This window comes from Peromyscus maniculatus, chromosome 4, assembly GCF_049852395.1.
Source record: "Peromyscus maniculatus bairdii isolate BWxNUB_F1_BW_parent chromosome 4, HU_Pman_BW_mat_3.1, whole genome shotgun sequence".
Lineage (NCBI taxonomy): Eukaryota > Metazoa > Chordata > Mammalia > Rodentia > Cricetidae > Peromyscus > Peromyscus maniculatus.
The window spans coordinates 153866981-153889469 of NC_134855.1; the positions used below are offsets into that span (position 1 = coordinate 153866981).

General features: G+C 44.4%; 2 protein-coding genes across 5 annotated transcripts in view; one reads left to right on the top strand and one right to left on the bottom strand.

The window, feature by feature from the left end:
• LOC102921222 (serine/threonine-protein phosphatase 4 regulatory subunit 1-like) overlaps nucleotides 1-4714 on the bottom strand; it is a 94647-nt gene extending 89933 nt beyond the window's left edge. The window contains 2 exon segments of the mRNA XM_076568435.1: nucleotides 4306-4350; nucleotides 4582-4714. Coding sequence (XP_076424550.1) covers nucleotides 4306-4350; nucleotides 4582-4588 — 52 coding nt within the window. The 5' untranslated portion in view covers nucleotides 4589-4714.
• A 53-nt stretch (nucleotides 4715-4767) lies between these two features.
• The window catches only part of Rab22a (RAB22A, member RAS oncogene family), a 65555-nt gene continuing 47833 nt past the window's right edge, over nucleotides 4768-22489 (top strand). For 3 of the 4 annotated variants that reach the window (XR_006071697.2, XR_006071696.2, XM_006976021.4), the window contains exons 1-2: nucleotides 4769-5095; nucleotides 6452-6531. Coding sequence is in view for 2 of the 4 variants with exons in the window: in XM_006976021.4 (XP_006976083.1) it covers nucleotides 5060-5095; nucleotides 6452-6531 (116 nt within the window). In the remaining 2 variants the exon portion in view is untranslated. Of the gene's footprint in view, nucleotides 5096-6451; nucleotides 6532-22489 lie in introns of all 4 variants that reach the window. The other variant, XM_076571290.1, reaches the window with a different exon arrangement.

Here is a 22489-nt window from a genome sequence, read left to right on the forward strand (position 1 = left end):
CTGTTTGCCTCATAGGATCATGGGTGGAATGACAATGCACAGGCCTTGAGGGGAGCCACTCTGGACTCCTATCCTGCTCATCCACCAAGAGGAAAGAGTGGATGTCTTCATCCCCAGCAACCACAGGAGACCAGACAGCAAGTGTGAGTAAGTTGTCCAAGGTTATTCAACCAAGCAGTGGTCATCAAACAACATTCTGCTCACTAAACCCAGAGGGAAAGACACCCCAACAGGTGGTCCCAGCTCATCCACAGACCACAGAATTCACTGCTCCAATTTGACAGTTTCATTTCATGGAAGTGATCAGCAAACCACTTGCCCTGAGCCAAGTTTAGCCCTCTCTTGCATCAATAAAGCTTCAATAGCACACATCCAGGCCCACATACATGCACATATGCACATTTGTGGCTTATGGTGTGTGTGTGGTTGGTGGTGTGTGTGGCTTATGGGTATGTTTATATGATTTATGGTGTGTATGTATGAGTGTGTACATATATGGGTGTGTGAAATTTATGGGTGTGTTTTATATAATTAGTGGTGTGTGTAGTTTATGATATGTGTGTGTGTATATATATATATATATGTGAGGTTTATGGATGTGCTTGTATGGTTTACTTGTGTATGTATATTCATATGGTTTACAGTATATGGTTTGGAGTGTATGTATATTGTGTGTTTTTGTGGTTTACAGTTCCTTCTCAGGTGTATGTTGGAAGGGGGGCATGATTGCTTTCAGAATGTATATATGTATATATTTATATTTGTGTAATTTATAAGGTGTGGGGATATGGATGGTATGTGTGTGTTTGTGTGATTTATGGTTGCTCCCAAGGTGTGTGTGTGTGTGTGTGTGTGTGTGTGTGTGTGTGTGTGTGGTTTATGGTTGCTTCCAAGGTGTGTGTGTGTGGCGGGCGGTGTTTGTAGTTTATGGCTGGTCTAGTATGCAACTTCAGAGCTTACAGGTGTGTCACATACCTTCTGGCCTGAAAAGTCCAAATTCTTACTATCTGATCCTTCATGGAAATAAATATATATTGGTCAACTTCTAATTTAAAGAATGGTCTACTGTCTGAGTTTTGCTCTATTCTTCAAGTATTAGAATCCTCAACTAGCTCCTGATTCTGTTTGAATTATTTCACTTGACAAGGAAATTTTGGTAAAAATGGTTGCCAATGTTCTACAAAGAAAAAACTCAATGGTTGTATTTATGGTTCAAGTTAGAACACTGTTGCAATGGGTGCAGTGTGGTATAGAATAGTTGCAGTCCTTGGAAAGAGCATTGTCACAAACACAGAGCAAAGTGTGTGGGTGAAATGCAATGTGTTTCGCTCTGGAAGAAGTCTTTCATTCAAGGTTGAGCAGGCACCACTCCCTCCAGCATTCGTATTTGAAGAGTCTATCTATATTCCACCAGCCGAGCTAATCCTATTTTCACCAAAGATCCAGACATCATTTATTGGCACCTTGCTTTTCTCATAAATAGAAGCATGCCCTCTCTCAAGTTCCTTCACTGATACCTCTTGAAAACTAAACATCTGAAAAGAAATGTGGTCTCCTGAACACTGATGTATTTTACACAAGGGTATTTTGAAACTAAATGCATACTACAATAACTTACAGCATATTCAGAATTGAAATCCAGCCTTCCAACACCTCCTGCAAATGTCTGATCATTTGTGACACTTTCATCTCATTTTTTAAAAGCTTTTACTATGGAAATTTTCAAATATGCAAAAATGAAAGGATAGTCCCCAGCCACTAGCTTCTACGAGTAGCAGCATTCTGCTATTTTTCCAGTGGATCCCTCCCCCCAGCGTTTTGTTTGCTATTTGTTAGAGCGTTTGAAAGCTGATTTCACACACCAAGTCATTTCACTCATGAATGCTTATTTCTGTTAGGGCTCTTCCTTTGAAGAAAAACATGATACCATTATCACCACCAAAATAATAAATAACAACTCTAAATGTTATCTAATATTCAATCTCACTTCGATGCCTTTTCTTTTCATAATGGTTCTGTTCAAGCAAGGATCCAAATATGACCACATACTGTGTGTTCTTGATTAGTCTCTTAGTTCTCTTTATATATGCTATAGAGCCCTCTCATTTCTCATTTATCCATCCCTGGTATATATTTAAATGCTAAGTGGACGAACAGATCTTATCAACGGTGACACCTCTTCAGCCTCTGCACACTGTAAGCAAACCTCGACATTCACAGGCCTTTGAATCCCTTGGGCAGGCTCTTAACTGCCCTACCTCCTATCTGCAACCCCACCTGAAATCCAGAGTGCAGATCACCTCCCTCACTCATGCTCTCAGGAGAATTCAGATTGCTTCAACAAGCCAGTCCCAGAAAATCACATCTTTTCTGTGCTGCTCTGGCCTGGAGACTCCGAATGATTTAAAAGCAAGGCACCCACTCATCAGGCCTTCCTTTTGAGATTAGCCAAACTTAATCAAGGATTACAAAGTAGATCAGACATGCCTCAGAATCCATTACTGTTATCAGTAACAATATGAATTTGCACCTAGACCATTCAGGGCATGAGGTTATAAAAAGAATGACCAGAGTCCCTGCTCACAGGAACCTGACCTAAACCAAGAAGCAGCAAATCATTTTCAGTGGTTCTCAACCTGTGGGTTGGTTTGGGGGTCACATAACAGATACGGTGCATGTCAGATATTTACATTCTGATTCCCAACAGCAGCAAAATTACAGTTATGAAGTAGCAACCAAATTAATTGTATGGTTGGGGTCACCACAGCATGAGGAACTGTACTAAAGGGTCACAGCATTAGGAAGGTTGAGAACCGCTGGTTAAGATAAACTGCCCAAGGAGACAACAGATAAAGGAGCACCCAAACTGACTGCCATGCCCCAACTCCTGGGTGAAGAGTATTTGCAAGGTCAATCCACACAGTGACACAGGAGGCAGAATGAACCGAATCTGTCCTCTTCACCGTCTGTGCTACACGCTGAAGCCCAGTCTTTTCGTAAGGCAGGCTAATCCCACTTACTTCCCAGAGCAGCGGCCAGTATTTATTGAGTCCTGATCGTGCACCAGGGTTCGTGACACCTCCTTCAGTGGTTCAATCTTCACAAACCCCCTCCCTGGCAGCCCTGGCCAGCCTGGACCTCACTATGTAGAGCAGGCTGGCCTTGAATCCATACCATAAAAGAACTATGAGGTGGCCGGGTGGTGGTGGCGCACGCCTTTAATCCCAGCACTCGGGAGGCAGAGCCAGGCGGATCTCTGTGAGTTCGAGGCCAGCCTGGGCTATCAAGTGAGTCCCAGGAAAGGCGCAAAGCTACACAGAGAAACCCTGTCTCGAAAACTATGAGGTGGGCTGCTACTATTTTCATTTTGCAGATGAAATGACCAATGATGCTCTAAGTGGTATGGTGACCTGCCCCAGATCATACTAGAACTAAAATAACCCAGGACTTCACCTGAGGGCTATCTGACACAAGAGCTAGGCTTCCTCACCACTGATTTTTATTTTTTCTTCAAGTGTCATGCTACATTAATAAAGTTGACACCTCCTGGGGAAGAGATAAAGTGTGCTCAACACTGCATGGTCTACCCAAAACTTTCAGTCAACATCAACTGTCATCACTAGGGATGTGAAAGTAGGAAGGGAAGAGACCAGGACAAGTAACCAGGAAGCCCCAGTTGACTTTGGCTACTTTAGGGATTTGTGCTGGCATACACCAGCAAGCCTCCCTGGGTTTGGTATTTTTCCAATATATCTCTGCTCCCCTCTGGTCTGGGAGGGAGATCCGGTAAACAGTGGCTGTTTCTAGTTCAACTTTGTTAATTCAGAAACCCACCAAATGGCCTGGGCAGGAAGAGGTAGGCACTGAAAAATGTGTTGACTAGAAAAGTCAAAGCTTCATTCATTCACTAACCACAAGTTCGAACTTGCACTTCGAAGGAGGTATCTCAGCTACTTACTGTCCCTTAAAACAATTCCAGAGAAAAAGAGCAGGCTAGAAGGGTTAAGTGGAAGAGACCCACTACGAGGCAAGCCGGGGGCTCCAAGGGGCTCCCACTCCTGAACTACTCAGGAGGACTGTCCCAGATTGGGACTTGCTTTACTTTTCATCGCTCCCAGAGCAGCTAAAGGAGAAACTGACAGGAAGTCAAAGTTTCCAACAGACCGAAGTCCTGGCCCGGGAAGGACCTGAGGAAATGGGCTCGAGGTGGAAGGCTCGACTCGAGGCTCCCGCCCCGTCTAAGTGCACCCTATAGTCCTCCGAGAGAGACCCGAGGAGGGGCGGGGCGGCCCAACAGTTACTTACAGTCATGTAAGTCATCCTGCAAGTCCACAAAGTACAGAGGGATCTCTGAAAAATCAAGACACACAGGAGTCCCGCGGGGCTGCGCGGGCGGCGAGTCCCGGGCTCGCGGGGCGGGGAGGCTGCCGGGGAGGGGGAGGGGAGCCGCTCCGAGACCCCGGAGCCTGGACCCACTCACCCGCCATCTTGGGATGGGCTGGAGGGCGGGGCTGGAGGCGGGGCGAGACCAAGGGTCCCGCCCATCTTCCGCGCTCCGCCCACCCCCCTGGACCGACTCACCCGCCATCTTGGGATGGGTGGAGGTGGAGCTAGGGGCGTGGTGATGCCAAGATTACGTCCCACCCCGTCCCGCCCCCTCAGCGGAGACGGGGCTGAAGCTGGAGGGTGGGGCGACGCTGAGGCTCCGCCCCTCCGAGCTCCGCCCACTCGCCTGCCAGCCGCGAGCCGGCTGCCCCGCCCTCGCGGCGAAGGTGGCTGCCGAAGTGGGCGGGGAGGTCAGGTGACCCTGCCGGCGTCCCAAGATGGCGACGGCGGTGGCGCCCAGGAGGCCAAGGCAGCGTCCGGGCTGTTGAGGTGACTCCGCGGGGCAAGCGACGGGTCGGCCGGACCGAAGGGCGGCGGCGGACGCACGGCCGCCTCGCGTGCGCAGCCGGGGCTGGGCGGTGCCGCAGCGGCACCGGGGGATGCTGGTGCTGGGCCGGGCCTCTCACTCCTCAACTTAGGGCGGCGGCGGGCCCGCACCCCTGGTTCCCGGGCCATGGCGCTGAGGGAACTCAAAGTGTGCCTGTTGGGGGTGAGTGGCAGCGGGCCGGGCCCCGAGGGTGGCGGAGGCCAGGTGGGCGGGTCCCGGCATCCCAGGGCCCCTTTCACCCCTTCCCGCCCTGTGCGGGACGCCGCCCCCCCGCAGACCCTTGGGGCGTCCGGGCCATCAGGCTGTGCCCCACCCAAGGCCCCGAGGTATCGGGATGGTCCCCGGGCCCCAGAAAAGTGTTCTCTTCCCACCCCACAGTGAAGCAGCCCGCAGGTAGTTTCCTTCCAACTTTGCGAGGGACACCTTTGAAGTTGGCCACGTCTCTCAAAGTTAACTCCTAGTGGGGCTTTAGGTTTTTATGAGCGCCCTTAGCCTCCTTTCAGCAGTTGTGGGATAATTTTGAACTTTTGGGACGTCTCTGACACTTCTGCAAGAGTTACTTTCCAAAGTTTACTCTTCTAGTGCAGAAGGGAGGAGTTCATACCAGGAAGCCTCCAGAACTTCGAAGTTTCAGCTTCCGGTCCTCTCTTGGTAGTTTGGCCATTTCCAAGCCTTCTGATGGTCTCCTTCCTGAGTTTCTGTTTTAATGACTGACTGAAAAGAATTCCAATAAGTAGACGGGTTTTGCCCCTCCACTAGGGTGGGGCTAGGATTCATCCGGGATTACTCAGGCCTAACTTGGAAACACATAGTTTACTGGTATATGTTAAAAGGCCAGTGAGATCGTAGCTTTCCACACGAAGCAGGAACTTGGGGTCTTCTTTGTGCAGGGAGGAGGGCCATCCTAGTGACTGAACCTGAAACTTTGTACGGCTAGTCGAGCACTGTACCACTGAGCCATGTGTGTCCCCAGCTTGCTTGTTCTATTTTGTAGCAGGATCTCAAGACTATCCTTCAAGTCTGCGTAGCCTCAGCAAGCCATGAACTTGGAACCCTCCTGCCTCAACCTCCCAGATTTGCTAGGGTTGCAGGCCTGTTCCACTAGGCAGGCCAGCTTGGGTCTTTCAAGAAGGTCTAGTGTTTCTTAATCTTAAAAACTACAAAATCCTCCCCAGTACTTTTTATTTTTATGACAGTTTCTCACTGTGTGGCTATGACTGGCCAGGAATTCACTTTGTAGGCTAAGAGGTATGCCTTCGTATCACAGAGATCTGCTGCCTCTGCCTCCCCAGTGATGAGATTAAAAGCATACACTCCTGGGCCTGGCCTCAGTAATACATTTTGAAATAAAATTACTTCACTGACTTATTATAAAAGCCTGCTTTGTGTCCCTCTACTTATAAAATCAACAGATGAGGGTGCTTTTTCTAAAATTCGCCCACTTTATGCCACAAAGTGGTTTTGGGAGTCGGAAAATAGCTTAAATTTTCTTCCATCACCCATCTTACTCTCTTTCAGGATACGGGTGTGGGTAAATCGAGCATAGTATGGCGGTTCGTGGAGGACAGTTTTGATCCGAATATCAATCCAACCATAGGGTAAGAGAACAAGTTTATTTAATATACATTTCAGAGTGCATGGAAAGTCATTTCAAACAAAAATGTGTTACTGGTGTAACTCCTGTCGTCTTGAGCTCAGTGAAATTTTGAGTTGCTGGTTCTCCACATTTCCAAAATGACTTGAGAGAATACAGTGATGTTTGCTGTGTCTTAAGAGAATTATCTTCAGACTTGGGAAATAAGAACTTCGAAATAGAAAAAGGAATCAGAGTGGACATAGGAGTTCACAGGCCAAATTACACCTTGCAAGAGGGTAAAGGGAAACACAGCCTGATACAGTTCTTTGGGGTATATCAATTAAAACGTAGAGAGTGTTAGTCCTTGAAAAGCGATAGAATCGGGTCCAAACCCTCGCGAACGTTGTAACACTGGTGACAGTAAGGGAAAAATCAGTGAACTTCCAAATGTTAGGGTTTGTTTGTTTTTTGCTTTTTTTCGGGTCTCTGGTGTTTTTGATCATTAAAGTTGATTGTCTAAAGAGATTTCGAAGGTTTCATTATTTTTCATTAGGTGTGTGTGAGTGTAGATATGTAAACGTGACTGCAGTGCCCACCTTGAAGGCCAGAAGAATCTGTTCCCCCTGGAAGTGGTTGTGAACTGCCTGCTGTGGGTACTGGGAACCAGACTCAGGTCCTCTGGGAGAGCACTGCATTTTTACTACTGAGCCATCTCCCCCAACTTCATACAGAGTTAACAAAAATCTTTTCTATTTAAGTGTCATGGGGGTGATTGTGGGATTAACACTAATTTTTCTATGTGAGAACTTGAGCTGTGTAGACTCTACTACGTTAAGCTTGTACAACTGAATAATGATTATACACTATTCTGAAACTCCTGTCTGTCAACTGGTTTCCTGTCTTTAAAGAAAAGTTGTGTGTGGTCCATCATCAGGATGTGAGATGGCTTTGTGCTCCTGTAGAGACCATTCTCTGCCTCATAGGAAAATACTTGACAGCTGTGAGGGAAACTTCCCTAAGACTGCCACTTGAGAATTTGTTAAAAAATCTCTCTGTTTCTTGCAAATTTGAGGGCATGCAGATGAAATCCACCACTATGTCTGCAGTTGAGATAGTATCCTTCCAGAATTGGGTGTATCCACATGTTAAAAGTGTCACTTCCCGCTCCTTGGGGCCTGTTGGTACCTGCATTGCCAAGTGAAGTGAGGGCCGGTGACAAGAAGTGCTGATGAGTCAGTGGGTGACATACTTCATTCACACTGAGTCAGAGCTGAGAACCCAAACCCACTAATGTTAAACACCATCTCCTTTACTCTCCGATGGGTGGAGAGAAGTGAGTGCCGTGCCTTGACTCAGTCAGGCTCCCACTGTGTCACAGGCTCTTGTCTTGGCTCATATTTTACAGGAAATACTACAAAGCCCCCTCCTCCTTTATCCTTGGTACCTTGTTTCTGCCTCTAACTTCCTATCCCTCATGACTAATACTCCAATGATGCATGTACCTACTGGAGTTCTGGGTTCCCAGCTTTTCATCACTTTCTCCCCTATCCTGCTGACTTCAGCAGCATCACCACCACCACCCATCTTGCTGCTTTAAGCTGGAAGAGAACTTACCCCTTTGTCAGCTGTTAAACTGTTACTCTGTGTAGCCTATTGTCAACACAGTTCTACTCACCATGTCACTAAATCCACCTCTGGGTACTAGTCACTGTGGGAGCCACTGCAAACCCAATGGGTATTTTTCAAAAAGTTTTACTTATTTGTTGGGTACCAACCATCAGGTGTTCAGGTGTATCAGGTATTCTGGTTGCTGGTGATTTAAATCTGGCATCAGCACACTGTAGCCTTGTGCTCTGCCTTCTTACTTTGTAAATAAAGCATTACTGAAGCAGTCACACCTGTCTCTGCTGTTTCCGGGCTGTCCTGACCAAAGGCAGGAGTCCTGTAGCACACAAAGCCAGGATTTGCTACCTGGGACTCTGGCACTTTATTTTTGCAACAGGCAAAAATATTTAGGCTCAGGCAGGACTAAAAGTATGTAGCCTAGGCTAACTCAGTCTCCTGAGTGCTGGGATGAGCCATCATATGTCTACCTGGCACTTTTCAGAATACGTTTACTGAACCCTGATTTGGACACTGTTTATATCATTATGTAGCTTCCCTGTGGATTAAGAGAGAGGTATGTTCTATAACTTTTGTGCAGAAAACGACTCTTCAGCATGTCTCTGTGATGTCAGCACACAGCAGGCCTGACCATCCTGGGGATGCTTGATGCCTGCAGGTCCCATGGAAAATGTGAAGCACTTAGAAATGCTGACATTGAAATACTGAAGGATGAGTGGATTATACTTTGTAGGAAGTTAAGAAAGTATATATGTGAAAAGAAGTATGTCAGTTGGTAGTAATGAGAGGCGTTAAGAAGTAACCTGAACACAGGGAGAGTGAAAGACCAACCAGGTAAAGGAGGGGTCCAAATGGAGCGAAGACAGAGAGTAAGACCAGGAAGAGTGGCCAGCGAGACTGTTGAGACAACAAGGACCAGGCAAGGAGCCTTAAAGATGAGGAGGGAGCTAACATGACAGCTACAAACCAGGTGTGATGGAGTGGGGCCCTTTTGTCTTTGGTTCCCTCCCTCCACCTATGGCTGCCTCCTTCACTAGTACTGTATGACCTCTCCTTCTGTTGAAGTAAGTGTTGGGCTTTTTCAAATGCTCCCAAACACTTTTTCACCTTTGGTCATGTGTAGCAGGAATCTTAAAAGTTCTTATTAATAAAATCAAACCCAAGGCCAGTTATTGGGGCCAATGTTGGTAGATCAGAGAGACAGAACAAGCCACAGCTATCTCACCTGGCCAATTTCTCAGCTGGTCCTGTCTCCTCAGACTGGAAGCTTCTGTGTCCTCATCCCAATGGCTCTCAGCTGAACTGCTGCTTAAAAGCCTGAATGCTTAACCAGCCAAATGCTGAACCAGCCAAATGCTTCTAGTTTCTGGTCCTCACGCCTTATATACCTTTCTGCTTTCTACCATCACTCCCTAGGATTAAAGGCTTGCTTCCTGGGATTAAAGGTGTGAGTCACCATGCCTGGCTGTTTCCAATGTGGCCTTGAACTCACAGAGATCCCAGATGGATTTCTGCCTCTGGAATGCTAGGATTAAAGGCATGTGCTATCGCTGCCTAACTAGTGTCTTTTCTGTTCTCTGACCCCAGATAAGTTTATTAAGGTACACAATATTTTGGGGAACACAATACCACCATAGTCATGTGAGTCAAAGTCAGCTTCTCCGAGCCTTTTCCTTGGCCACTTACCCATATCTATGGCTTAGACTTAGCCCCCTAAAGAAGTGGGTGTCTGTCTCTCCTATGCTCCTAAATGTCTTCTTCCTGATGGCCCAAGTGGGTGATGGAGTTTGTGGACTTGACTTGAAACCTCAGTGAGGGGCCTCAGTGAGCACTAGCTGGAAGAATTTCCACTCCAGTAGCCAGGCTTCTGTTGTATTGATGTGGTTCATACCTACTTTGTGTGGTTTGATGAGAATTCACTGAAGATTTACTGATTTAGCATAGGAAGTATTCAGTAAATGTTGGCAGTAGCCTGTGAGACATCAACAACATGCTATGATTCCATCCCTCAGGAAACACATGTAGAGAAGGATGAGGACCCCATTAGAATCACCCTTGTGATGAGCTGTAGTGATCCTTGGGAGTTCATTGTGTCCCTTGGTTGTATTGGAATAGAAAGATTGTAGTTACTGTGGGCATGTGGGTGGGTCCCACACTGTTAACACCAAATTCTCTCCTAAGAGCCAACCTGGAATAGATTCTACTTACCAGGTAGCCTGTGCCCGTAGGTGGCCCATAGATAACTGGAAGCTATACATGCTTGTGACTATACTTGTAAACAACCCTTGAAAGGCTTGGGCCTCTCTTCTTTTCCTGGGTAGGAAACAGGACTAGCATGTCTTAGATACTAAAGTCAAGCCTCCTCCCAGCCAGCAGTGAGTCACAATAATTCTCATCCAAACCCCCAAATTGATACCTGACATGGAGGCCTTCAAAGTAGAACACAGACACAGGGAATACCTCTGGACTGTTTCTCTGCCACTTGGCTAGCCTGTTATAGTCTATTAACAGTTAAATCCATAATCTGTTTCTTCAACAAAGTAAGGGTTGATGGGACCACCTCCTTATTGTTGGGAGGATTCAAGATAATGCAGGTAAAGTGTTTAGCAAAGGGCTGGAGACATTGGAATTCAATTAGTGATAGCTGTTATGATATCTTGGTATTTTAATTCTTTGTGTTTGTGTGTGTGGAACTGAGGGTTAAGCGGAAGGACTCACGTTCTAGGCAGGCATTCTGTGAGTTGTATCCCCAATATGCTTGGGCTCTAGGAAAGTGAAGGCAGGAAGATGGGAAGTTTCAAGCCAGCCTGGACTACATAACAAGATCCTCTTGGATGGTGTGTGTGTGTGTGTGTGTGTGTGTGTGTGTGTGTGTGTGTGTGTGTGTGTAGAAGAACAGGAGTTTTACAGAAAAGAATGGTGTCATAGGGCTTTTAAGTTAATCTAACAGCCCTGTCTACTCTGACCCATTTCTTAGAGGCAACCACTGTTGCCATGGTGTGCAGCTATTTTCTGATCTTTCCTCCAGTTCTCCTCATGGGCTCACATGCACTGTGCCCCTCCTCCCACTACTACACCAATTTGAGGCATTATCTACTGACTTTCTCTTTAATGTGGAAGCCAGCTGTCCTCCTACCTCTTGTCCATTTGTCCTCCCTCCGTTTTGCTGTTAGAGTTGGTGAATGTTTAAACACACACCCTCACACTAGGCTAGCTGCCTATTTCCCAGCTCCCATCAATTTAGTTGTTGTGGGCTCACATCAGTGATTTAAGTTCTTTGTGTCTATATTTGCATATTGGGAGTACACTGTGACATCTTATGGAGGTGGTTGTGAAAACTGGGTTAAAGCATGTAAACATGGCGTAGAATGGCACGTGGTGTACAGTAAATGTCTTAGCAGTCATTGTTTTATAATAAGCCTGGAAAGCTTAGTTAGACATTAGGTGAGTGGAGGGAGACTCTAGCCTACTGCTTTTGAGTACTGTGAGACTAGTCTAACAGTGTGTGTACACTGGAGTTTTTGTTGGATGAGATAGCACAGTTGAGATCTATACCGGATGCTGTTACTGAGGACTGTTATTTAGAATTCTGCTGTGAGTATTCTTTAATGTGCCTCATGTGCCTTTGTGAATTTCCAGGGGCATGTCCACAGACACACACAACCCTTGCTCTGACATCACTGTGTTACAGGGCTGTGTATCTTCAGTCTAGTGGATATCTTGAAGCACGGTAGCAGTCTGCATCCACCAGCACCTCTTGGGTGCTTGGATGCCTCTGACCCACCGCAGCATGTGTGATGTGGCTCTTACTAGTCGCCTAGTGGCCCTTCTCAGGCGGAGGGGGCTGTCTTGTTTTAGTTTTGGTTTCTCTGATGACTGAAGAGACTGGACTCCCTCCAGAAGGCGTTGTGTTCAAACCGTGGGCTGTTTCCTGTCATTCTCACTACCCTACGTGTGTCACTCTGTCATCTCTGTACTAGACATTCTTTGGCTCTGTGTCTTGCAGTTATGTGTCCCGTTGTGTGGCAGGCCTTTGCAGTCTCTGAATAGTCTTGTAGTGATTCTGTCCACCCTCCATTGCTCTACCAGACTCCTGTAGCTCTACCCTTGCCCCTACCCCAGGCAGCTACTGAGAAGCTTCTACCAGTCTTCTTAATCTCCAGATAAATGCAACTGCTGGTTATATGCCTCTAATAATGTTTTGTAATGAAGGGTTTTTTTTTTTTGAGATTTACCCATATTACTGAATGTATTATTAGCATGTACCTTTATATTATTAAATAGTATCCCATTGCATGGAATATACTAAAATGTATTCATTGCCTAATTGATAAACATTAGACTTTACAATTTTTTGCTGTTATAAATAAAACATACCTATTTGGACATAAATTTTCTTTCAGATTATATTATCTAGAAGTACCATTTCTGGGTCATGTACTAAATATTTAATTTTCATTAAGAAACTTTCAGACTTTTCGAAAATATTCATATCAGCTATGCATAGTGATATATACCTTTAATCCTAGCATGGGGGGTGGGTGGAGGCAAGAGGATCAGTGAATTCGAGACTAGCCAGGGCTACAGAGTGAGGCCCTATCTCAAAATAAAACAGTGCTCATTGTATGTTCCATCCAGGACAGTATGTAAGTTGGGATACTCCACATCTGTCCAAATCTGTCAGTCCTCTTTAAAGTGCCAGCCACCTTGTTGGGTGTGTGAGCATTGGTTCTGGTTTGCATCTCCCTACTGCCCAAGGCTGTGGTCATCTTTTCCTGCATTTATATCCATCTTGTTCCAAGTGTGGTGTTTCACTTCAACCAATCAGTAGCTTTTTATGTTCTTACCAGTGTCTTTTAAAGAACAATTTCTATTCTATTCATGGCATCAGCTTGTTGTGTCCCATATATCCAAGATCAGAAGGATTTTCTCCTATGCTCTAGATTTTGTTTTTTGGTTTTAGTTTTGTTTCTGTGTTTTAAGACAGTCTCACTAGGTATCCCAGGCTGACCTAGAAATCACAGGGATCCACTGCCTCTGCCTCCCAAGTACTGGGATTAAAATATGTGCCAATAGGCCCAGCCCTTGATCTAGAATTTCTATAACTTTGTTCAAAGATTGGCCTATGGTCTGTTTATCCTAGTGTGCTTGCTGTGTGAGGTGATGCTTTTCCTATGGTCACTCTGGGCATTGGCTAGTGTGGAGCTCAGCATCTATTCTTGCCTTTGTCAGGAATGGGTTTTGGCTTTGGAAATCTGGTAGTCACTGAATTGTGTTACTCTTCAAATTTGTTTTGTTCTTGTAGGCTCTTTGGATCTGTGTATAGATTTTTAGGGACACAGTGCCTAATTCTTGAATATCTACTAAAGATCTGACTGGGAACCTTCTGATTAGCTTGGGGAAATTGATAACCTAATGGTGTTTTCTCTGCTCTCACCATGAACATGATTGACTCCTGTTCTTAGGTCTCAGAGTGTGCACTCTCGCTCTCCTGTGTTCTCTCTCTGTCTCTCTCTCTCTCTCTGTCTCTCTCTCTCTCTCTCTCTCTCTCTCTCTGACACACACACACACACACACACACACACACACACACACACACACACACACCACTTTAGATTTACCTTTTAGTCAAAGCTGATTTTGAGTTTCTAGTTCTGTTCTCTCTCACTAGATTCTTTTCTTCCTATCAGCATTTTTAATCGTCACTGTACAAGCCGTGTATATATTTTATTAAGTTTATCTCAAAATACTTCATGGCTGTTGTTTGCTTTACTTTGGGCTTCTTTGTTGGTCTGGGGCTTTCTGTTTTGGAGCAGGATGTTGGGAATAGGGTCTTGATGTGTAGCCTAAGCTGTCCTAAAACTCATCCTCCAGCTTCAGTCTGCCACTATAGACAGTCTTTCTTCATTTTCACTGCATGCTAATACTATGTAGACACAGATTGCTGTGACTTTGCTAAACTGAGTTAGCTAAGGCAACTTTTCTGAGAATTCCTTGGACTTTTCTTGGGTGCACAGTCAGTCACTGTGGTCAGGTACTTTCTGGTTTACACACATTTGATTTCTTCTACTTCCTTATTACACCAAGGCGATGGGTGTTGAAAGGTTAGGGTCCACTATTGAGGTGTGGACAGCCAGCACCTTTGTCCTCCTGACATTGTGACAAAAGGGATTCATCTGGCCTTTTTATAGTTAAACTCAGTGGCTGCTCCTGCTGCAGGCTAAGGATGCCGTCTCTACCAGAGTTAATAAGAAGTTGGTTTAGATTTTATTAGGATATACATATGTATATCCTCTTTTTGGCCTAGAACATGATCCATCCCTGAGAAGGTTGTGTGTTTACTACAGTATGAGGTACATCGATGGATGAATTTTAGCAAAGACATGCTTATTAATAAGGGTGTTTGTATGGCCCTTTCTTCTGTCGCCTGCACTGAGAGGAGTATTTGAACTCTGAATGATGTTAACCTTTATTTTTGCTTAGAATGTTGTGAAGTCTTTGTTATTGAGTGTCTGTATGTACCATGTTTTCTTAATACCACCCCCACCCCAGTCAAGAGTGCTTGTTCTGGATCTGCTTTGGTATAATTTAGGCTCCCTGAATTCTGTTCGTATCTTAAACTTAACCTGTTGATAGGTATCTATTTCAAGCAAGCTTCTTATAAATTTTATTCAAGTAGTTTTGCTTTTATATGCACTTTGCCAGCTTCGCCTTTACGGCTTCATGGAGTGCCCCCTTTTACTTGGAGTGTTTAAACATATGCTACCTAATAAGAGTTGCTACTAGCCACATGTAAAATTAGGGTCTTCAATCATGCTGACTACATTTTAATCCTTATCCGGAATGCTATAACATTAGTTTAGACCCTTTCTGTGTAGAGTAGCTGTCAGTGTGGTTTGGTTTAAATCTACCATCTTGTCTGACTACCTCTTCTATGATGCTGAAGATGAAAATGTTGTTGCCTAGGGTTACAGTCTCTGAATCACTGTGTTCAGACAATAGCATGGCTTTGCGTGCTTTGTAGGCACCTAGAAGCACCTTCTGTAAGCTTTTGTGCTTTGTTTTCAAGGGGGCTGCAGTGAGCTTGTTGTGCAGTAGTGGTCTCATATAGATGCCATTAATCTTTTCTAATCTTCATCCTTGTACCAATAGTACAGTCCCTCTTTTTTTTTTTCCCATTCTTTGTAATAAGTTGCAATGTCCAGTGTTGGTTGAATATTCTGTTATTTAAGAATATCTTGGCTGCTTTGGGTCTGTTACATTTCCATATAAATGTTAGCAATCATATTGTCTGTTTTCGCACACACCACCATGCTGACCTTTCCTGTGGTTTTGACTGGCCTTCCATTGAATTTACAGATCCATTTAGAGAGAAATGACATGATAATACTAAATGCTCTAGTTTATGAATATGGATGATCCTTCCGTTCCCTGGCCTTCTGTATTCTCTCTCTCTTTTCTCTGTAGTGGATTTGCACATCTGTCATTAGAGTTATTTCAAGGGGATTGATGTTTTTAATGCACTGTTTTGCTGTGAAAATGATAACTGATTCAAAGTTTATGATTTGTTGTTGTCATCTTGTTTGGTGTGGTGGGGATTGTTGTGTAAACTTGAACTTGGAAACTTCTTACCTTATCCTTCAAAGTGATGTGAGAAAGGCATGTGCCACCACACATCTTGGGTTGTGAGCTTCTCTCCAATGACCTTCCTGAATTCGCTTATGAATTCACTTCCATATGGGCATTTTTTTGTGTTTTCTGTCATCTGGGAATGGGGCTTTGTTATAGTAACTCCTAAGCCTTTGACTTTTTGTTTCTATTTTTGTTGAATGGGGCTTTGTTATAGTAACTCCTAAGCCTTTGACTTTTTGTTTCTATTTTTGTTGGTTCCTGAGGATTTCCCTAACACTGTTAATGAGAATGAGTAATTGAGTACTCTCACAGTGCTGTAACCGTGCTGGGAGAGCTTTCACTGTGGTGCCGTGGAATTCATTCACATCCCTTACCACATGGTGCAAAGAAGATGTCCTTTTATTTGCTAGGATCTTATTAATTTGATAGTATTGACTTTATGAACATGTTTTTCTATCTGTACTAGGCTGACCACATGATGTGTAATATCTTTGTAGGATTTTGTTGTTGTTTGTTTTTGGAAACAGGGTTTCTCTGTGTAACAGGCTGTCCTAGAAGTCATTTTATAGACCAGGCTGGCCTTGAACTCACAGAGATCCACCTGCCTCTGCCTGTAGTGATATTGTGTTCCCCAAAATATTGTGCACCCTAATAAACTTATCTGGAGTCAGAGAACAGAACAGCCACTAGATATAGAGGCCAGAAAATGGTGGTACACACACCTTTAATCCTAGCATTCTAGAGGCAGGAATCCCTCTGGATCTCTGTGAGTTCGAAGCCACACTGGAAACAGCCAGGCGTGATAACAAGAGCTTTTAATCCCAGGAAGTGATGGCAGGTGCAGAAAGATATATAAGGTGTGAAAACCAGGAACTAGTGCTGGTTAAGCTTTTAGGCTTTTGAGTATCAGTTCAGCTGAGATTCATTCTGGATGAGGACTCAGAGGCTTCCAGTCTGGGGAAACTATCAGCTGAGGAATTGGCAAGGTGAGGTGGCTGTGGCTTGTTCTGCTTCTCTGATCTTCCAGCATTTACCCCAATACCTGGCTCCAGGTTTGTTCTTATTAATAAGACCTTTTAAGATTCATGCTACATCTGCCTCTGCCTCCCGAGTGCTGAGATTAAAGGCATGCACCACCACTGCCCAGCTCTTTGTTGGATTTTTATGGGATCTATCCATGCAGTTTTTATATGTAACTGATGTCTTAGTTGTGTCCCTTGCTTTAACACAGTGGTTCTCAAACGGTAGGTCGAAACCCCTTTGACAAATGTTATCTCCAAAAATATTTACATTTCATAACAGTACTAGCAACAAAATTAATTTTATGATTGGGGTCACTACAGCATGAGCGTCTCTGTATTAGGAATCTGAGAACCACCACTCTAACAGAATACTTGACAAGATACATCTTAAGGGAGGAAGAGTTGAGATCAGCTAACAGTTCAAGGTGATATAGTCCATGATGATGGAGAAGTCATGGCAGCAGCTGAGAGAACAACTGGCCACATTGTATCTGCAGTCAGGAAGGAGAGAGCCCTTCATGGTCTTCCATCCTCAGTTAATCCAATATTGAAACTCCTCATAGCTATGCCCATAGGCTTGTCTCCTGGGTGAATCTAGATCTAGATCCTGTCAAATTGACAATATTAACCATCACAAGTCCACCCCTTGACAACTTGATACCCAAGCATATTACTTTTAAGCTATAACATAGCTTCCTCCCTTAGATCCCATAGACTCATGTCCATCTCAAGTGCAAAATGTATCCAGTCCAACTTCTGAAGTTCTTGTAATCATTAACAGTCCCAACACTGTTAAAAGTCCACTTTTCTTAAACTCAAGGCAATCTCTTAATTGTGAACTCCTAAAAAATAAAACTAAGTTACATAGTTCCAATATCCAGTGGCATAAAGTAAATAGTTACAATTCCAAAAGCAGGGAATGGGATCATAGCAAGGAAGGACCAGGTCCAAGTAAGACCAGACCCAGCTTTACAAACACCAAATCCTGCAGCTCAGTGCCTGGCTTCTGAAGCCCATAATGGAATCATCTGGATGTAGCTAGAGTTTTCCTGGTCCTGCCTGGCCCATGGTCAGGACAAATCTCTCTCACCCACCAGTCCCACAGCCGTTCAGACCCAACCAAGTAAACACACAGAGACTTATATTGCTTACAAACTGTATGTCTGTGGCAGGCTTCTTGCTAACTGTTCTTATATCTTAAATTAACCCATTTCTATTAATCTATAAGTTGCCACGTGGCTCGTGGCTTATCGGTACATACCTTACATCTCGCTTGTTGTGGTGGCAGCTGGCAGTGTCTCCCTGCCTCCACCTTCCACTTCCCAGAATTCTCTTCTCTGCTTGTCCCGCCTATACTTCCTGCCTGGCTACTGGCCAATCAGCAGTTTTATTTATCAATCAATCATAGCAACATATAGTCACAACACACAGGACATCCCATAGCATCTCGACTCCAAAGGACTTGGTTAGCACCATTCCTACCAGTCTGCTGCCTATAGTACACATAGCCTCTCTATTTGGCCAGCCCCACACTGTAACCTGTACCTTTCTTCCGTGGATGGTCCATGGTCATTAATTAATATCTTGTGGATCATTGCAACTTAGGCCTCACCTTCACAACTGACCCTGCCACATATCTGGCCTTGGTGGCTTTCTGGAACCTTAGTACAGGACTCCATGATCTCCCTTAGTCTTTCATGCCTATAAAACATGGACAGGCACTCGGGAGGCAGAGGCAGGCGGATCTCTGTGAGTTCGAGGCCAGCCTGGACTACCAAGTGAGTCCAGGAAAGGCGCAAAGCTACACAGAGAAACCCTGTCTCGAAAAACCAAAAAAAAAAAAAAAACACCAGATATATAGTCTTGCTTCCATGAACTACAGTTGCTTCAATCTCTTTTGTACTGACCCTGGGGGACTCTTTGTTTTCTAGCAGGAAACCCCTTCAGACATTCTTACTTTGGGCTCATCTGTGTGTCTGTGTCTGTCAAGGCTAGCCTCATGCTCAGATGGCTCAGTACCTCCTTGTCAGCAACTTTAAAGTTGCCCACAATCCTTTCCTTGCTGAACTTTGTGTTTTTCATGTCTCTGTTCACAATCCCCCCTCTCTCTACCCCGGAATATCTGAATAAGTGCACCAAGAAGTAGTCATGCCACATCCTGAATGTTCTCTTGTCTTGAAATTAGTCCATTATTTTCAAATTCAGCCTCAGTCACATTCTCAGGACCCAGAGTATAGCCAGAATATAACTTTAATGGCCTCTAGCTCCATTCCCAATTTCCCTCTGAAACTTCCTGAGTTAGCCCTTCACTGTTTGCATGTCTCCCTGTATTTGGGTCTTCTAGACACCCAGTTGGCTCTGCCTATAGCTTCTGGAGTGCACAGCTGCAGGCGCCTCCACTTTCCTCCTGCAGATAGTCTCCAGAGCCTACAAATCCCATACTCAAATTGAACACAACAAAAAACCCATTCTCATTACCATTTTTTTAAATTACTTTCTTTGTTGACACTACAAGATCCCTGACAAGAAACAAGGAGCTGAAAGTTGCAGGAGGCAGAGCTAGAGTGCTGCTGCTGCTGCTGCTGCTGCTGCTGCTGCTGCTGCTGCTGCTGCTGCTAGGGCACGTCTTTGTGTTTGTCTAGGACCCAGCAATGGGCAAGGTCACACACCTCAGTTAACCCTGTCTGGAAACCCAGACTTGCCCAGAGGCTTGTCTCCTAGGTAGTTCCAGATCCCTTCAAGCTGATGGTATTAAGCATCACAGTTGGTTTTAGTTGCCTGTCACTTGCTAGGATTTGTGTGTATACAAGCAAGACTGTGATGTCATCTCCTTCTTGAACACATGTCAGATTTGTATTAAAGTTGTGATTATTCAGTAACCCTGCTTGTATGAAGCACTCCTTTTTATTCCTTAAATTATTAGCAAAATTTGTCAGTGTTTCCATCTGGGCTTCAAACACTCCTTGTGTAATAGAGTTAATTAAGGAGTGAATTCCGTTCATAGTTGTGAGATTGTTCATATGCAAATTATCTGTTACTTCTGGCTCTGGTTTTGATAGATTGCATTCTTTAATGGCTTTAACTCTTTGATGGACCTTTTCCATCTTGTTAGTTTATCAGCATAAGGTTGCCAGGCTTTCTCTGACTCCCAGTTTACTTTGAATGGGTCTTGCCTTTGGTCAGCTGTAATGTATCTGTTGTCTTTGTCTCTATCTTGATCAATATATAGAAGCTCCTACTCTCGATATCAGTGGTTTTGTCCCTGACATTTAGTCTTTTGTTGCACACTGTGCTGGCTAATTTTATGTCAGCCTGACCCAGGTAAGAGTCATCTGAGAGGAGAGGACCCCAGTTGAGAAAATGCCTCCATAAGATTGGGCTGTAGGCAGGCCTGTAGAGCATTTTCTTAATTCATGATTGATGGGGGAGGGCCCAGCCCATGGTGGGTGGGATCATCCCTGGGCTAGTGGTACTGGATTCCATAGGAAAGCAGACTGAGCAAGCCATGGGAAGCAAGGAAGTAAACAGCACCCCTCCATGGCCTCTGCATTAGTTCCTGCCTCCTGGTTCCTGCCCTGTTTAGAGTTTCTGTCCTGACTCTGTTTTGAACTAAGATGTGGAAGTAAAGCCTTTCCTCTCCAACTTGCTTTTGGTCAAGTGTTTCTTCACAACAATAGCAACCCTAAGACACACACCTTACAAGTCAAACCTTAACTAGCAAGGCTTTTTAATTTATTTTTATTATTGTGTATATGTGGGTATGTATATATGACTGCAGATTCTGCAGAAGCCAGAAGTGTCAATCCCTGGAGCTGAAGTTACAGTGGCTGTGAGCGGGTGCCATGGGTGATGGGAACTGAACTCACATCCTCTGCAAGAGCACTGTGCCATCTCTCCAGCTCAGCAAAGTTTTGTATTTTGTTATCTTATTGTCATTCAGTTCTAAGTATTTTTTGATTTATTATTGTCTTTATCTTTGATCCAAGTGTCATTTAAATATGTGATTCTCAATCTCAGACATAGGAATAACTTAATTTTTTTATTGGATTACTGACAAAATTGTAAAATGGGAGAATGTATTTTCTGTAATTTATCCTATGGATCCAGTGTGACCTGCTGACTTCCAGCATGTGGTCCATCTCAGCAAGCATCCTGGGTTTATTTACTAAGCTTCTGTGCTCTTAGCTGCTGGGGTGTGTGTGACCTGGGATTAGAATCGGTTTGTTTGCTTGCTTTTTCTTTCACTTTCATCCCTTCTGTTATCTTTGTTGACATTTTGACTGAGAGAAATGAGTTAAAACCTTCTGTTACTGTGAATTTGTCAATTTTTTCTCATTCTGTGAGTTTTTATCATTTCCCATTTAATAGCACTTGAGTCAATGTTGTTTATATTGAGTCTTTTGTCCCTAAGCATGCTCCTCTCCCTGCACTCCATACCTTTTGCATTTTCTCTGCACTGTTTTATAGGGCTTGTTTGGTTTTTTGTTTTTTTTAGAAGTGTGTGTGTGTGTGTGTGTGTGTGTGTGTGTGTGTGTGTGTGTGTGTTGTTGGATGTTTTGTACAACACACCCCCACGTGCAAATGAGTATAGATACCCACTGAGGTTAGAGGCCCTGGAGCTGGAGTTACATGTAGTTGTGAGCTGCCTGATATAGGTGCTGAGAACTGAACTTGGGTCTTCTGCAAAAGAAGCATGGGCACTTCACCTCCTAGCCATATCTCCAGCCCTGTTAGTTTTTAATGTGAGAAATGTTGAAAATCTTTTTAATTATTTTCTAAATATTTGGTGGGTCTTTTAGCTGTTGAGAGTGGAAACAGTTGGTTTGTTTTTTCATTTTTGTGTAGAACATCGTTGGTTTTTATGGACTGACCCTGTGAGTGTGTATTCCTGGCAGCCCCATTGATTCTCAAAGGTGTGCTGTGGGCTTTTTGGGATCCCTGGAGCACGCAGTCATGACATTGCAAAGTGGGGGTTGTTTTGCTCTTTGGTTGCTTTTGGTGGTAGTTTAGTTTGATGATTTGGTTTGATGTTTTTTAATTGTTGTTTCGCCATGCCTTGTTCACCAGGACTTTTAGCTTGAAACAGTGGTAAGAGCCAACATCTTTGCCTTTCCTCAGCCTTGATACTGTCTGTTGAATGTTTTCTGTAGTATCTAGTGTGATTTTGGGCCACTGAAGTTAACAGTTATGAAGAGGAGGGAGTCGTTGTATTTCTAGTTGAGCAAGCATTTTTGTCAAGAATGGCTCTTGAGTTTTGTCTTGATACTTTATGCTCTTAGGTGATAATATTTGTTTCTCCTTTCTATGGTGCATTACTGTATTTATATATTGTATTTAACAGTTATACCAGTACTTAGCATCATCAAACAACAAGCTTTTGGTAGATCATGTTTTCTGTGGATTAGGAATCAAGTAGCAGCTCCTGTAGCTGGGCTCAGAGTCTGTTCTGGTACAGTAACACATCAGCCAGGGCTAAAGGATGCTCAGTGACATGGCTGTGGCTTGAGGCCTCTGTGCATCTTCTTTGTCAGGTAACCCTATCTATCCTTGGAGCTCCTAGAGTGCCCTCACGGCATGGAGGAAGGAGTGGGACAGGGTGGGATCTCTAGTGTCTTCTCCAGCCTCTTGAGAGTCATCTGTAATGGCTTCTGTTGAGAACACAGTTCCACACACTTTAGGACCATCTCACACAAGTGCAGGCAA